This window comes from Perognathus longimembris, chromosome 1, assembly GCF_023159225.1.
Source record: "Perognathus longimembris pacificus isolate PPM17 chromosome 1, ASM2315922v1, whole genome shotgun sequence".
Classification (NCBI taxonomy): Eukaryota; Metazoa; Chordata; class Mammalia; order Rodentia; family Heteromyidae; genus Perognathus; species Perognathus longimembris.
In genome coordinates, this window is record NC_063161.1 from 157,108,166 (window position 1) to 157,124,684 (window position 16,519).

The following is a 16,519-nucleotide window of genomic DNA, read 5'->3' on the forward strand; positions in this document are numbered from 1 at the left end:
TAGGGCTAACATGGAAGGGAGACATGGTCGTAAGTAAATACTACACTCTTAACTTTCTGTCTTTGTCTAAGGGGTTCATCCATGCACTCAACAAACAATAGTTGGTGAACCACTGTTTCAGGCCAGGCACTACATAAATGCTAAGGCACATTTGTTCCCTGTTTTTCAAGTCATTGTCTGTGGACTTAAATTTCTTACTTTTCTTCTTCTGATGGCAATTGTTATATCCATATATTGACACCTCTCTGATAAAAGAAGCACAGATGAGAAATTGACACAGTTTACCTGGATCAGGTGTAAGTGGTAGAAACCGTTAGTGCTAGATGTGTACTACCCTGGTTGGGTACCAAGTGGCTGGTAAAATTGAGATGTGCTGAAAGTCTAAAATTCAGATCCAGGGGTAGCTGAGAATTGTTCTCTCTCACATACCTACTCTCGGGAAATTAGAAGCTTAGTATTTGGATGATACAGAAGTCATCGGTAATTCTGATAGTGACATCTTACATCTTACCTTAGTCTCAGGTTCTGAAGAGCATATACAAGTCCTTGATAGCATTTTGTCTTCCTAGCTACTTCAGTGCCCTTATCCTGGTGGAAGGCATGGATATTGAGTCCCTGCATAAGTTTGCTTTGGACGACAGGAGGGAATTACACCAATTTGCTCAGGATGGCCTCATTTGTCAGGTGAACTTGGAAAGTCCTTTTTTCTTTTTTCAGATGGCTTTAGTTAGTAGTTTGTTTTTAACCCTAGAACTGTCCTGCTGTGTAAGCTGTTAGTGTTGCGGAGTTTACGTTTCTGCATTGTTAAATAGGTCATTAGATCTAGAAGAAACCTCAGATTTGCCAGTTATTGGTACAGAGGTGATCCTGATTCTGTGAGAGCAAATGCAGTCACTTAGGCAGATGGCACAAACACAAAACAGGCCCAAGGACAAAGCCTTGGAGATTTAACAGTCTGGGCTGGGGAAAAAGGAGGAAAAGGGGTGAACATTGAGATGGGAAGAATAGAAAATGAAAGGCGTGGAAAGCTTAAGGTTAGGTGAATACAGTTTTGAACATGGATTTTATGGTTTTACATGGACTATATAAAATCAGTAGAAAGATATGTGTGTAAAGGTGAGAGTAGCTGAGGGGTTATGAGTGAAGTGACTGGGTGGGGTGGGGGAATGGAGGCTCATGGAGAGTGAGGCCTCTCTGGAGGAATGATGGTTTCCTGAGCGCAGTGACATCCTGGTGAGGAATCTTGCCGCTTTCTGTTTCCTTCTCTCCTTAGGACATGGACCGTTTGATGTTGACCTTCGGGGACATTCCACATCATGCTCCAGTGCTTTTGGCCTGGGCTCTCCTCCGCCACACCCTGAACCCCGAAGAGACCAGCAGTGTGGTCCGGAAGATAGGTGGCACAGCCATCCAGCTGAATGTATTTCAGTACCTGACTCGACTGCTGCGGTCACTTGCCAGTGGGGGGAATAATGTGAGTCTGAGGCTTTTGGTGGTTTCCAATGAAGTGGGAAAGAGCAGGGTAGAACCATGAGAATCCTGGCAAGAACTGTAATAGTGAAGTGGAGCATGATGATATGGTAGTAACTAACTTGCATACAACATTTCCGATGAACAGACACTGTTCTTTTTTCTTTTTTCTTTTTATTGGCCAGTCCTGGGGTTTGAACTTAGCACCTGGGCACTGTCCCTGAGCTTCTTTGTCTCAAGGCTAGCACTCTACCACTTGATCCACAGCGCCACTTCCAGCTTTTTCTGTGTATGTGGTGCTGAGGAATCGGACCTGGGGCTTCATGCATGCTAGGCATGTTGGTGACTGTCTCATTTGTATCAATTTATATAGACAACACCTTTTTTCTATACTCACACGGACTTTGATAAATTTGAAAACAGATTGCTTTTATTTTTAATTTTTATTGTGCCAGTCCTAGGGCTTGAACTCAAGACCTGTGTGCACAGCTGTCACTGAGCTTTTGTGCCCAAGGATAGTGCTACCACTTGACGCATAGCTCATTGCTGTTTTTTGCGGGGGAGGTTGGTGATTAATTGGAGATAAGAGTCTCAGTCTTTCCTGTTTGGGCTGGCTTCGAACCTCAACCCTCAGATCTCAGCCTCGTGAGCAGCTAGTTACAGATGTGTGTTAGTGGTACCCAGCTTGCTTTGCTTTTATTCTTGACTACATTGGAATGTTTGTGGTTCCTACTTTCTTTCCTCCCCTTTGTTTTCCTCATTTGGTAACTAAATTAGTAAAATTACAAAAGTTTTAGATCCCCTTCCAATTGGGTTGCAAGGACTATGCCAGCGTGATGGGATTGTGCTGACTTGGGGAGTTGTGTTCCCTAGTCATGACTGCCTTCCTGCCGTTGTCATGACTGCCTTCCTGCCGTTGCAGTGTACCACGAGCACAGCGTGCATGTGTGTCTACGGACTCCTCTCTTTCGTTCTGACCTCGCTGGAGCTGTACACTCTGGGCAATCAGCAGGTCAGTATCTGACGGTGCATAGGACATCAGTAGCTGCCAGCCTTGCCGTCTAGTTCCCACAATGTCCCTTTGGTCTCACATGGTAACTTGTTTATTGCTGTTTGTTTTCATCTATTATGTGAATGATATTGTTGCAAAAGCAGAAATTGCTGATTAAAAAAAAGGGGGAAAAAACCCTGTAATCCAATTACACAGGTTAGTTCATTTGACATTGGGATACGTTCCCTTTCACTTTACATGTACACATATGCTATGCACACAGAATAATTCTTTTTTAGAAATGGAATCATAGTGCATACAGTTCTTGGGTTTTTTTTTTTTTTTTTTTTGCCAGTTCTGGGGCTTGAACTCGGCCTGAGCACTGTCCATAAGCTTCTTTTGCTCAAGGCTAGCGCTCTTATCACTTGAGGCACAGCGCCACTTCTAGGCAAGCACTCATAACACCAAGCCGCAGTCCCAGCTATAATGTTATTCTTGTATTTATTTAGTCGGTCATAGGGTTAGAATGTGTGGCCTGGGCTCTGTCCTTGAGCTCTTCTGTTCAAGCTAGAATTCTACCACTTTGAGCCACAGTTTACTGGTGGGTGGTTCATTGGAGATAAGCGTCTCACAGACTTTCCTGTCCCAGCTGGCTTTGAACTTCATTCCTCAGATCTCAGCCTAGTAAGTAGCTAGGATTGCTGCTAGCACCTGGCTGTAATGTTATTCTAAACTTTGAGTTGTTCTGATAGGTTATATGTAGGTGTTTACTGGTGTTTTAATATTAACAGAATATAGTAAGAACACAAAATGGTTCATACAGCCATTTTCTCCTGTCCCCCTAACAGGATGTCATTGACACAGCTTGTGAAGTCCTGGCAGACCCTTCTCTTCCAGAACTGTTTTGGGGAACAGTAAGTATGTTGGAGGGAATCATGTGACAAAGGATTTTTTGGACACTATGTGGTAATTTATTTTTGTTTGTTTGTGCTGTTTCTAGAGCTTGAATTCAGGGCGTGGGCAATGTGCCCGAGTGTTTTCGCTTAAAGCTAGTGCTCTAGCACTTGAGCCACAACTTCACTAATGGCTTTTTGGTGGTTAACTGGAGATCAGAGTCTTAGGAACTTTCCTGCCTAGGCTGGCTTTGAACTGTGATCCTTAGATCTCATGCCTGCTGTGTAGCTAGGAGTATAAGCATGAACCACTATTACCTGGGCATAATAGTTTTTGTTTTTTGCCTGTCCTGGGGCTTGCACTTAGGGCCTGGCACTGTCCCTGAGCTTCTTTTGCTCAAGGCTAGCACTTGAGCCACAGCACCACTTCCAGCTTTTTTGGTGTATGTGGTATGGAGGAATCGAAACCAGGGCTTTGTGTATGCTAGGCAAGCACTCTACCACTAAGTCACATTCCCAGTTTCCTAGGGATTAAAAAAAAAAACCAAACAATTATTGTTAAGTGGTTGTACAAAGGGGTTTATTATAATCCCATAGTCAGGTTATGAATGCTTTGTATCTTGATCAATGTTACCCCTCCCATCGCTCTCCCCCATTTTTTCCCCCTCCCACTACTAACCTCAGTGTCTGTCATTCTATTTTTATATAATATATATGACTGAATTTGCTCACCGGTCATTCCTGTGCCCCTCCTTCATTGTTCCTCTCAAACACGTTGCCACTTCCTGGTATTCTTTTTTGTTAAATAGTTATGATAGGTCCTATACTTAGCATTATTCACACTTTTTTATTTGGTCTTCAGGAGGATCTGTGAAGTGGATACTATCATTATCCTCCTTTTGCATATGATTTAAGTGATGCCTGCATGACTTGAGCAGGTGATCACCTGCCCAAGACCACACAGCTGGACAGACAATAGCCAGGGCCCTTGTTCTGTCTGACTTGACTCTGTTGCTCAAATAATTAGCATGATAGGATTATGCTGAATAAGCCTATCCAAGTAATTTGTTATGGGGTCTTATCCTCAACCATCCTGTCAACCAGTATATATATTGTCACCAAGACTTTTTTTCACCTCCCACCTTTTAGATACCAAGGTTCCTGTAGTTCTTGAAAGCCCTTCTAGACTATTGAAACTGTATCTTGACTGGACACTACTGGCTCACACCTGTAATCCTACCTACTCAGGAGGCTGAGATCTGAGGATAACTGTTCAAAGCCATCCCAGGCAGAAAAGTCTGCAAGTCTCTCATCACCACCAGAAAACTGGCAGTGGCACTGTGGCTCAAAGTGGTAGAATGCTTTCATTGAGCAAAAAAGCTCAGAGACAGCACCCAGGCCCTGAGTTGTAGCCCCACAACCAAGGAAAAAAACAAAAAAACCAAACAATTTATATATAATGTCAGTTGTCAGTGTTGTGGTCAGTTAGAATGAGAATTTGAATTTGGTGAGAATTTGCTTCATCAATTCTTGAGTTTCATCTGAGTCTCAAACCTCAGGGCCCAGATGATAAAGGCTGTTTTCCCTTGTCCTGTACCCAGAGTGATTGGTGTTTCATATCCTGATTTATTTCCTGAGATGCCGGTTAATCTTACAAAACCCCCCAAAGTCTAGAAGAAGCCAGTATGGTCCCGTATTGCTTAAATGTGATGGCTAAGTGCTACATGTTTTTAGTTTCTTTTTGCTTTAGTGGAAATGTAATACCAAGAAGCAATGTTATCTTTAAAAAGAGTGACCAGGCAGAGGTCATTGGATAGACTAGCAGTCTCTTGGGTCCTGAATACCCAGTTTGCTAAGCCTTTGTTAGTGGAACTACGGAAGTCTTAAGTGATTAGGGAAGAATGATTTGTGCCTAATGGAAGGAATAATTCTAGGTTTTCTTATGACTGCTGGGCATTTCTGAAGAGGCATGACTATTTGCCTTCCATCCTAGGAACCGACCTCTGGTCTTGGCATCATTCTGGACAGTGTGTGTGGCATGTTTCCCCATCTGCTTTCCCCCCTCCTGCAGTTGCTCCGAGCCCTTGTGTCAGGGAAGTCCACTGCCAAAAAGGTAAGTTGAGTCAGGTCCCGCAGGAGGTGAAGGATATTTATTGTTGGGCTGTCACTGAGATTCCTTTTCCTTTTTGGCATCGATATTCTACTGCCAGGACAAATGTTCATCTGAAGTTGCATGAACTATATGTGAAGATTTTGTGAAGTACCCATAAGTAGATACTGTAGGACTAAGACTAAGCATAAAATTCTCAGAAGAGAATAACAGTAGATACAAGAAGTGAGTAATAGGGCTGGGGATGTGCTCAGTAGTATAAGGGAGGGAAAAGGAAGATACAAATGGAGAGAGGGTTTAAAAAGGGAGCGAAGGAGAGGGAATGGAAGAAAGGAAGGGAAAGGGAAAAGGAAAGAACAAGAAAGAATAGCAAATGCAAGCAAGGCAGGGGCTGGGAATGTGGCCTAGTGGTAGAGTGTCTGCCTCACATACCTAAAGCCCTGGGTTCAATTCCTCAGCACCACATATATAGAAAAAGCCAGAAGTGGCGCTGTGGCTCAAGTGGTAGAGCTCTAACCTTGAGCAAAAAGAAGCCAGGGACAGTGCTCAGGCCCTGAGGTCAAGGCCCAGGACTGGAAAAAAAGAAAAAGAAAAGCAAGCCAGGTGCTAGTGGCTCATAATCCTAGCTACTCAGGTGGCTGAGATCTATAATATTATGATTCACAAGCCATCTCAAGCAGAAAAGTCAAGGCTAATCAGTCTGGAGCTAATCAGCAAAAACAAAACAAAAAAAAACGGGCAGTCTGGAGATGTGGCTCAAGTGACACCGTAGGTGCCTGTCTAGAAAGCAAGGTGAGCAAGCATGAAGTTCCAAGTTCAAGTCCTCACACTGGCAAAAAAAAAAAGAAAAAAGAAATGGAGTCAAGTGATACATAAAAAAATCTTTATAATATTTCAAGCAATAAAGAGAGTTATTGAGAGATGCTTTCTCCATGGAAGGAGGGAAATGAATTAGGTTAAAGAACATTGAAAGCTGAGTGCTGGCAGCTCATGCCTGTCATTCTAGTTACTCAGGGGGCTGAGATCTGAGGATTACTGTTCGAAGCCAGCCTGGAGAAGAAAGCCCATGAGACTCTTATTTCCAAAAAGTTGCCAAAAAGCTGGGAGTCAATCTGTGGCTCAAAGAGGTAGAGCACTAGCCTTGAGTAAAAAGGCCCAGGGACAGCGCCCAGGCCCTGAGTTTGAGCCCCATGTTCGACAAAAAAAGAATTTGAAGGTTGTCTGAGGCACTTGAAGTCCAGGAAGAGCTGCAGTGGTGGGCTGCTGGAGATTTGAGGCCCAGCACAGTATGGGCAAGGTATCTGGCACTGCTGTCCTGTGGGTAAATGTGTCATGGGTTTCTTTGGCCTGTTGGCAGGTATATAGCTTCCTGGATAAGATGTCTTTCTACAATGAACTTTATAAGCACAAGCCCCACGATGTGATCTCCCATGAAGATGGAACTCTTTGGCGGAGGCAGACACCCAAACTGGTCTACCCTCTGGGTAAGACAGATAGCTTTGGTATAATAACCCACTTACACGGGTCCAGTCAAGCTTAACCTTTTTATTTGAGGTGCCTGGAAAACACTGCCTTCTCTTCTTTTTTTTTTTTTTAATTTCATGACAAATAATTAAGCCTCAGCTGATATCTTTCTCATTTTTATAGTGCTGGGCAGTACTCTGCCACTAAGCCACACTTACAGCAAGTTTATGCCTCTTTTATGTTCAGCAGTACTCAGGGTCTTGTACTTTGCCAAGTCAATTTTTTTCCCCTGAAATATACAGTTTTTACTTTTAGTCTCTTCAAAAGTATAAAAAGTAGCTCGACACCATTGGCTCATGCCTGTAATCCTACCTACTCAGGAGGCTGAGACCTGAGGATCAGAGTTCGAGGCCATCCCTGGCCGAAAAAGTCTCCTTGAGACTCTTATCTCCCATTAACCACCCAAAAAGACCAGAAGTGGTGCTGAGGTTCAAAGTGGTAGAACATTAGCTTTGAACAAAAGAACTCGGGGACAGTGCCCAGGCTCCTACAACTAACAAAAAAAAAAAAAAAAAAGTATAAGAAGTATGAGATATAAACAAGCTCATTTTCCGTGTACTTAGTATACAAATTAAGTATTATAGAGATAGCATAGCAGTGAATTCTATCAAGTCTTCCATAGTTCAGTTATGGATAAGATGTTAGAAAATATAAACAAAAACCCATTTCTTTTTGTTGCACATATAATTCAGATATTTAATTTAAAGAAAAATCATCATTGGTGGGGTGGAAGCCACTCTGGACACAACTTGTTTTTAGATACATGGAATGAGTCATTTGTCCAAATGTCCATCCAGGTTTTTTATCTTTAATGTAAAAGCTGTCTGCACGTTAGTTACCAAGAAGAGTCCATATCTCCATGTTGACACATTGGTGCCGGTAGCAGACGCTCTTTCTAATTGTCCTCTAATGCATTAAATAGTTACCTCTCTTCCTCCCTTCCTTAGGGGGCCAGACGAACCTTCGCATACCTCAAGGCACCGTGGGTCAAGTGATGCTGGATGACCGGGCGTACCTGGTGCGCTGGGAATACTCCTACAGCAGCTGGACCCTCTTCACCTGCGAGATTGAAATGCTGCTCCATGTTGTTTCCACTGCAGGTCGGCAGCTTTCGGGAGGGAATGTCTGATTTGTTTATCTGGGTCTCTGAGGCCAGTGATCGGGTGGAGTTGTTGGCTGTGAAGGCACAGACGACTATTTCCCCTTAGATGTGATTCAGCACTGCCAGCGGGTCAAACCCATTATTGACCTGGTCCACAAGGTCATCAGCACAGACCTCTCCATCGCAGACTGTCTCCTGCCCATCACGTCCCGCATCTACATGCTGCTGCAGCGGTGAGTCCTGCATGGCTAGCCCTGCACCACCTGGCAGAACTCCTGGCAGTTGCTCTTGGTTTCCAGGCCACACGCCCTCCCATTTAGAGCCCATGCTTCTCCCTCGGGAAGGCCTGATGGCCAAGAAGAGGAATGTGGGGAGAGAACTGGAAAGTGTGATGGAAATGTGTTAGTCATTTGCTCGAGTGCTGCTATTCTCCAACCAGGTTGACAACAGTGATTTCCCCCCCTGTGGATGTCATTGCTTCTTGTGTTAACTGTTTGACTGTCTTAGCTGCCCGGAATCCAGCAAAGGTAATATACCAAGTCTAAAGAGCCAATGCATGTTGTACTGGTGTGGAACTGGAGATTGGTGAACATTTAGCTTTCTTCTTCACAGGTCTGGACTGATCTTCGTCACACAGGTTTTTTACCATTTGTGGCCCATCCTGTTTCCAACATGACACAGATGATTAGGTGAGACAGGTCCTAGAAGGTCTGCTTTATTCTCTAGTATAAACCGTCCTCATTTCAAGTCTATCCTAGCTTGCTTTGTGTATGTATGTCTGTGTGTTAGTAATGGGACTTAAACTCAGGTCTTGGGTGCTGTCCTGTAGCTTTTTTACTCAAGGCTGGTGCTCTTCCACTTGAGTCATAGCTAAACTTCTAGCTTATTGGTAGTTGATTAGACATAAGTCTCACTTACTTCTCTGCCCAGTCTGGCTTTGAACTGCAATCCTCAGATTTGAGCCTTTTGAGTAGCTAGGATTATATTCATTTGAAAGCTTTTCTCTCTGCACTGTATGTACTTCTTGCATTTTCAGCTCGGGAAGCCAGAGTAAGTGGGGATGAGGGAGCTTGGGACATGGGGCTGCTCGCCTCTTGAAATAGTGCTGGTTTCTGGGTTTTAAAGCCTCAGAGACAGAGTCAGATTTCTCATCCCACTGCAACTACTTTAGGCACTTGGAAGTTTACTTTCCAGCTGAGGATCTAGAGGGTTCTGGATCCAAAAAGCTATGTCTATTTATTTTTTATTTTTTTGCCAGTTTGGGGGTTTGAACTCAGGCCTGAGCACTGTTCCTGGCTTCTTTTTGCTCAATGCTAGCACTCTGTCACTTGAGCCACAGCGCCACTTTTGGCCTTTTCTATTTATGTGGTTCTGAGGAATCAAACCCAGGGCTTCATGCATGCTAGGTGAGCACTCTACCACTAGGCCATGTTCCCAGACCCAGCTCTATCTATTTTCAGGCATAGTCAGTATGCTTTTCCTTGTTTCATGGGTACGAAAGCTCAGCAGTAGACCAATATGCAGGTTATCCCCTCCCCCCCCCGCCTTCTCTCCTGCTTAGTATTTCCTGGTGGCACATTTAATTTTTTCACTAATCTGCCTTGAGATTACATATCAATAAAGCAGCATAAAATTGCCTGCATTTGATTATTTCCCTCACAGGCAAGAGTAAGAATGCTCTGTGGTGGTTGGAAGTGTGGCTTAGTGGTAGAAAGCCTTTCCAGCAAGTGTGAGCCCCAGTTCCACCAAAAGAAAAAAAAAAGTCTGTGATTAAGTTTCTTGAACGCTTGAGCTTTACCTGTCACTTTATCCCTCTTCCTTTCTGTGTTTTGCCAGTGCGGAGGGGATGAATGCCGGAGGTTACGGTAACCTTCTGATGAATAGTGAACAGCCCCAGGGCGAGTACAGAGTTACTGTAGCCTTTCTCCGCTTGATCACCACCCTTGTCAAGGTACAGTTGGGTCTGCTGGTTGAGCCTACCGTAGTTTCCCTGCCTCCTACTTCGTAACCATCTTGTCCATAGGTACAACAGTTGTCCTGAAGTTAAGGTGGCATTCTGTGTTGTGCCAGTATGTTCAATAGTAAATGCTTAGATATGTGAGTTTAATACTCAAAAGGCTTATGGGGTAGAAGCCCACAGTGTGAAGTGCTGCAGTGGTGTGAGCCCTGCTGATGTCCCAGCGTTTCTAGTGTATGTGCATCCTCTTGACCACAGTCTCAGAGTATTCCCCACTCAGTGCTGCCCTTTCTTAAGTGAATCAGTTATAAATCCTTAAGAACAAAGCTTTTAGAGTTGTATAGAATTAGGTTTACATTTCAGGTTGATCCCTTACTAGCTACACAAGGCTGAGCAAGTGCAGAATCTGTCTTAACTTCTGGAAGATGGGAATGGTCTCTATATCATGGGGTGGAGAGAGTCATAGGTGAAAAGCACTCTGCACTTTTTGCCTATCAGTGTCAGTGGTGAAACGTCAGTGAGTACTTAAAAGACACAATCATGAAACGAGGAAAGCAAAGGGAAAAAAGACTTGTACTCTACCTGACAAAATGGTAACCTCTCTAATTTTTTTTTTTTTTTTTTTTGCCTGTCCTGGTACTTGAACTCAGGGCCTGGGTTCTGTCGCTGATCCTCTCTGTGCTCAAGACTAGCGCTCTACCACTTGAGCCACAGCACTGTTTCTGGCTTTTTCTATTTATGTAGTACTGAGGAGTTGAATATAGGGCTTTATGCATGCTAGGCAAGCACTCTACCACTAAGCCACATACTAATCATAAAATTATATTTTGAAAAAAGAAGCGACTTGATGTATGGATAAAGATGGATCAAGATGCCTATGTATAAATTAAGAGTCTTCAGTTTTGAGAAAGTGGCTGAAATTTACTAATATTACCGAGAACCTTGAGTATCAGCCCTTCTTTCTTTCTTGGGATGGGGTTGAGTTCCGGGGGTGGCTGCCGATCATGACAGTGGATCTGGCTCTTGCCCCTTGGCAATTCTGTATTTAAAGTTCCTGCCCTCTGTCAGATTTAATGTTCATCCCACTCCTTCAAGTAGGTACTTTTGCTGACATTGTCACATTGTCTTCCTGGTTGCTCTTTGTATTTTAGAGAAATTTCTGTTGTGTTTTTTTTTTTTTCTGGTGGCCAAGGTTTGTCTACGTTTCCTGTGGACCTGTCTATGCTTTTGAAGTTAAATCTTCCGCATCTAAAGGATTTTTCTTCCTTACATGGCAGAGGCCCTCACAGAATGGTTTCCCACAGGGGCAGCTTGGAAGTACCCAGAACCAAGGCCTTGTGCCCTGTGTCATGTTTGTGCTGAAGGAGATGCTTCCTAGCTACCACAAGTGGCGCTACAACTCTCACGGTGCAAGGGAGCACATTGGTAAGGATGCACGTCTCCCTCCATCCCCCATACTCCCCTGCCCCAGAAACTAAAGCTCTCCAAAAATGTTTGTTTTCCTTTCTTGAGATAAAGCTCCTCACAGAGGCCATGTCATTGCTCTGTGTTTTTCTGGAGTGCAGGTTGCCTGATCCTGGAGCTGATTCATGCTATACTGAATCTGTGCCACGATACAGACCTGCACAGCAGGTAATGAGGAGATGGTCACTGGGCCCTGGTACTCACGGGGGGCGGACATGGGCTGTTGCCAAGCAAAGCAGTCTGATTTCTTCTAGCACACTCACCTTAGTTGAACCCAAAACTCATTCATTAATCTTGACTGCGATTTGTTTTCTCCTGGCTCCATTGAGGAGTGATCATTTCATTTCTTCCCATAGGGGAACAAATGAAGTGGGAGTGACAAGGTGTGTTTGGATGTGTGTATGCAGATAGTCCTTTTTTATGATCTGTACAAAAATTATGCACATGCATCAGAAAGTAGACATTTAGTATAAATAACCCTTCCTTGGTCTGCCCGAGGTGTCGGTTGTTAACACATCAGTGAGTGTTCTTTGGTGTGCCAGTCCTCTGCTTGTACTCATTGCTGTGTGGCTCTCACGCTGCCTTGGCAGTCTTACTTCAGTGCTTCCATGCACTCTGTGTAGGGCTCATCATGATTCCTTCATTTGTGAATGAGTGTTTAGATTGCTTAGGTCTATTTCAGGAAGGTGATGAGAGCGCCTGTGTGCAGTTGGTTAGGTATGCATCTGAATGACAACCTTGGCAGCTCCCCGGGAATGAGCACCCTCTGTCTTCCAGTCACACCCCCAGTCTGCAGTCTCTCTGCATCTGCAGTCTGGCCTACACAGAAGCTGGACAGACAGTCATCAATATCATGGGCATTGGCGTGGATACCATCGACATGGTGATGGCTGCGCAGCCCCGCAGGTAGGAGACTCTGCACGTACTGTACTTTGCTTGTGTGTTCTAAGGGATCCAGTTTACATTAATTGCAGCTGCTGTGTGTCTGTATGCGCATGTGCACCTATATATGTACATGTATACACTAGTCCTGGGGCTTGAACTCGCTGCCTGGGCACTGTCCCTAACCTTTTTTGCTCAAGGCTAGCATTCTACCATTACAACTACTTTTGATGCTTAATTGGAGATAAAAGTCTCATATGTTTTCCTGCCCAGGCTGGCTTCAAACTGTGTTCCTCAGATCTCAGTCTGCTGAGTAGCTAGGATTACAGACAGAAGCCCACCAGTGCCATACCTGGCTTGCAGCTGCTTTCTAAAGGCAACTTGATTCTTCCGAGCTCATAGCCTTTATATAAGCTAGTGGCACTGAATAGACTGGTACCTAGCACAGTGAGTTGGCTCCTCATCTTTGCACTGGGGCCTGTGACAGAAGCTGATGAGCTCTGGGATTACTGTTGGAATCTTAATTCAAGAGAGTACATATGTTGTGAGTGAAGTCATGTTGTCTGAATTAACTTTGGTTTCTGTTTGGCAACTCAGTGATGGGGCAGAGGGCCAGGGGCAGGGACAGCTGCTGATCAAGACAGTGAAACTGGCATTCTCTGTCACCAACAATGTGATTCGCCTGAAACCTCCTTCTAATGTGGTGTCACCCCTGGAACAGGCGCTGACACAACACGGTATGTGTTTCTATCCTAGTTAGCAGCATTTTTCTTGAACACATTCCAGCCATGTCTGTGGATATCATGAAGTCCTTGAGGACATTTAGAAGTGAGTTGGAAGCCAGGGACTAGACATAACTTTCTTTCTGTCTCCTGTTCACTGAAGGCTATAGTTGAGATGGTTTGAGGTCAGTTTAAATTTAGGGTATCACTGTGTATCCAGGTTTGGCCTGGAATTTGCTAGATAGCACAGTCTGGTCTTTACTCTCAGTACCTCTTACTCATCCTTCTGAGTGCTTGGATTGCAGGTTTACAACACCATGTCCAGCCTTAGGATTGTTTCTCTCTCACACACACACACACACTCTGATTTTGTAATGCTTTTGTTGTTGTTTTGTGCCAGTATTGGTGCTTGTACTCAGTACCCAGATGCCACCCTTAGCTTTTGCTCAAGGCTGACACTTTACCACTTGAGCCACAGCTCCACTTTTTGAGGTTTGGTGGTTAACTGGCAATACATGCTTTTTCTTCCTACACTCACGAATCACGATCCTTGGGTCTCAGCCTCCTGAGGTGCTAATAAGATTATAAGTATGAGTTGCCTGCGCTCAGCTGCTATGTCTTACTCTAACCTATTTGTTAAAAGATCCTGTATACTTCTAAATTCATCTTCACTATTGATGACGGGTTCCATGACTATCCCCAAAGCCTGGGACGCTCTGCTCCTGAAAAGAGAAGGAGCTGGCCCCCTAGGTTTGTGCTGTTCCTCCAAGTACTCGCAGCTAACTTGCACCGCTCTACAAACATTTTGGGACAGTAGCCGTTCCAAGTGTCCCTCAAAGGCTCCACTGACGTCTGACTATTTCCTGTGCTCTGGCAGGTGCCCATGGCAACAACCTCATTGCTGTCCTAGCCAAGTACATCTACCACAAACACGACCCTGCTCTGCCACGTCTTGCCATCCAGCTGCTCAAACGCCTGGCCACGGTAGGATCTGTATGAGCAGCTAGAGCCCCAGGACACAAGCTCTTTCTGCCTAAGAACACTCTTATTTTTCTTTGTGGAGCTAGGGAGTGAACTCAGGGCCTTGTGCATATTGGCAAGTGCCCTTCCCCTGCTGAGTTTCATCCTCAGCCTTCTCGATACCACTGTTGCTATCTCTCAGTAGAAATACTCGCCTAACTTGGACTTAAAGTAACCAACACATCCATGTTTGGTATGCGCTTCTAGGATATTTTTTTCCCTGGTTGCAAGGGACATGCATGCTTATTGCAAAATGTTGATTTAAGTATTCTCAGTAAATGAAAGTTTAGATACCTTATTTGCCCCTCATTCCAAGAATCCCTGGGGGCAAGTTGGTTCAGTGTCTGGTATTAATAAAAGTGTTTAGATACACTTTTTCTCTTTATCAGAATAGAATTCCACCACCTATATTGCTTAGTGACCAGCATGTAACTTTATTTTCCTAACATCAAGTCTTCCTGGCCACAGTGGCTTCAGTTATTTTTTACTGAACTATTTTTTTAAGGTAAAGCTTTGTATATTGTTCTATAAAATGGTACTGGGGTTTGAATTCAGGGCCTCATGCTTGCTAGCCAAGCACTCGCTTGAGCCAATCCCCCACCCAAAGAGTTATGGGGTTTGTCTCCTCTCTTTTTTCCTTCCCTCCCTCCCTCCTTCCCTCCCTCCCTCCCTCCTTTCCTTTCTTCCTTCCATCCTTCCTTTCTTTTGTTGTTGTTACAACACTGTTACCCAAACTTGGTATCTGACACTGTTCATTGGCTGTCGCTCTAGCAACTGAGCCACGCTTCCACCCCCACTTCATGATTTTTAATCTTTGCCTATCTTATAGGCAAAAAGAAAAAGGTTATCTCATTTTTCACTTTATATTTCTTTAACTCAGAGGTTCAACATTTTCTTATGTCTTCTATTTATCTTGTACATTTTGGGCCCTACCACCCCAGAACTGTCTGTCTGGGTACTTGTCTTTCTGCTGTTTTCTGGAGGATCTCCTGCGGGCTTCTGTAGACAGGCCTGCGTTCTTTCCTGGCAGCAGAGCTCTGAGCCTGTGTGTCCTGGCCTCTGTCAGGTGGCCCCAATGTCAGTGTATGCCTGTTTGGGCAATGATGCCGCTGCCATTCGAGACGCCTTCCTGACCCGCCTTCAGAGCAAGATTGAGGACATGCGCATCAAGGTGATGATTCTGGAGTTCCTCACAGTGGCGGTGGAGACGCAGCCAGGGCTCATCGAGCTCTTTCTGAATCTGGAAGTGAAGGATGGCAGTGATGGCTCTAAGGTGTGCCTGGGTTTTGTCTGCCCCTGGGAGATGGCTTCCTGGGAGGCTTGGCTATGAGATTTGAACTCCCACTTGTTCCTGGGCAGGAGTTCAGCCTCGGGGTGTGGAGCTGTCTCCACGCAGTGCTGGAGCTGATTGATTCCCAGCAGCAAGATCGCTACTGGTGCCCACCGCTGCTGCACCGTGCAGCCATTGCCTTCCTGCACGCCCTGTGGCAGGACCGGCGGGACAGTGCCATGCTGGTCCTCAGAACCAAGTACGTCTGTGTCTGCCAGTTAACCCTTGGGGTCTCTCTGTCGCCGGCCTGTAAGGTGTGAGTGCAGTGACATCCACTGGATAGTCAAACACCCTTTGCCTTCACATCTGCTGGCACAAAGGGCAGAACTGGTCCAAAGGCTCGGTTCGCGAGGCTCTTGTCTTCACTCGCTCCCCCTTCCCTCTTTGCAGAGCAGGTGTTGGTTTGTCTTTACAAAGGGGTCTTGATGTTAACCCAGGCTGGCCTTGAATGCGCAGTCCTCCTTGGCCCTCAAGTGCCAGCATTTACACTCAGTTTTTTGTGGGGCTTTCAGAAGTATGTAGTAGAGGGAGTCATTAAGAGTTTTATATCTATCAGTTCTAACATATAGTAGTGGTGTTCTTTTAAATCTTATCTATGCACCTCTTCACGTGTGTAGGAGCAATTGACCTAAGAGACACCTGTTAGATTGGGTCTGGTAAAGACGGGGCCACTGAGTGGAGCTGGAGAGGAGAAGACTGGGGGAGAGCAAAGTGTGACTTCCAGCATATGCTTTCCTCTAGACCCAAGTTCTGGGAGAATCTAACCAGTCCGCTGTTCGGAACCCTTTCTCCTCCCTCAGAGACCTGCGAGGTGAGCTGGGGGTAAGGGTGGGGGGAAGGGGCACGGGAGGCTGGGCGCAGCTCCTGGGTGAGGGGGGGCACAAGGACCCTGGGCTGTGAGGTACTGCGGCCAGAGGTTGTCTCCCCACTTGATCATGGAGTGTTTTTTTCTTCCCCGACCCATACTCCTTTTCCCACCAGTGCCTACTTCCTCCCTTAATGTCTTGCTTTGAGAAGGAAAGTGGCTTGCATGTCAGATGCCTGCCAGCCCCGT

At 45.1% G+C, this 16,519-nt stretch overlaps 2 protein-coding genes across 4 annotated transcripts in view; both read left to right on the forward strand.

The window, feature by feature from the left end:
• Phyhd1 (phytanoyl-CoA dioxygenase domain containing 1) overlaps window positions 1-7,324 on the forward strand; it is a 36,922-nt gene extending 29,598 nt beyond the window's left edge. The window contains exon 13 of one of the 2 annotated variants that reach the window (XR_007210685.1): window positions 7,282-7,324. The gene's annotated coding sequence lies outside the window, so the exon portion shown is untranslated. Of the gene's footprint in view, window positions 1-6,451; window positions 6,477-7,281 lie in introns of those variants that run through there. The other variant, XR_007210686.1, reaches the window with a different exon arrangement.
• Window positions 1-16,519, forward strand: part of Nup188 (nucleoporin 188) — a 37,851-nt gene that overhangs the window by 13,043 nt on the left and 8,289 nt on the right. Inside the window, exons 10-28 of one of the 2 annotated variants that reach the window (XM_048344318.1) lie at window positions 570-684; window positions 1,274-1,474; window positions 2,393-2,482; window positions 3,310-3,375; window positions 5,348-5,467; window positions 6,822-6,948; window positions 7,936-8,088; window positions 8,197-8,323; window positions 8,530-8,617; window positions 8,703-8,779; window positions 9,927-10,041; window positions 11,352-11,472; window positions 11,613-11,679; window positions 12,289-12,417; window positions 12,991-13,130; window positions 13,993-14,099; window positions 15,202-15,408; window positions 15,495-15,664; window positions 16,207-16,276. In XM_048344318.1, the coding sequence (XP_048200275.1) occupies window positions 570-684; window positions 1,274-1,474; window positions 2,393-2,482; window positions 3,310-3,375; window positions 5,348-5,467; window positions 6,822-6,948; window positions 7,936-8,088; window positions 8,197-8,323; window positions 8,530-8,617; window positions 8,703-8,779; window positions 9,927-10,041; window positions 11,352-11,472; window positions 11,613-11,679; window positions 12,289-12,417; window positions 12,991-13,130; window positions 13,993-14,099; window positions 15,202-15,408; window positions 15,495-15,664; window positions 16,207-16,276 (2,290 nt within the window). The remainder of the gene's footprint in view (window positions 1-569; window positions 685-1,273; window positions 1,475-2,392; window positions 2,483-3,309; window positions 3,376-5,347; window positions 5,468-6,821; window positions 6,949-7,935; window positions 8,089-8,196; window positions 8,324-8,529; window positions 8,618-8,702; window positions 8,780-9,926; window positions 10,042-11,351; window positions 11,473-11,612; window positions 11,680-12,288; window positions 12,418-12,990; window positions 13,131-13,992; window positions 14,100-15,201; window positions 15,409-15,494; window positions 15,665-16,206; window positions 16,277-16,519) is intronic. The other variant, XM_048344325.1, reaches the window with a different exon arrangement.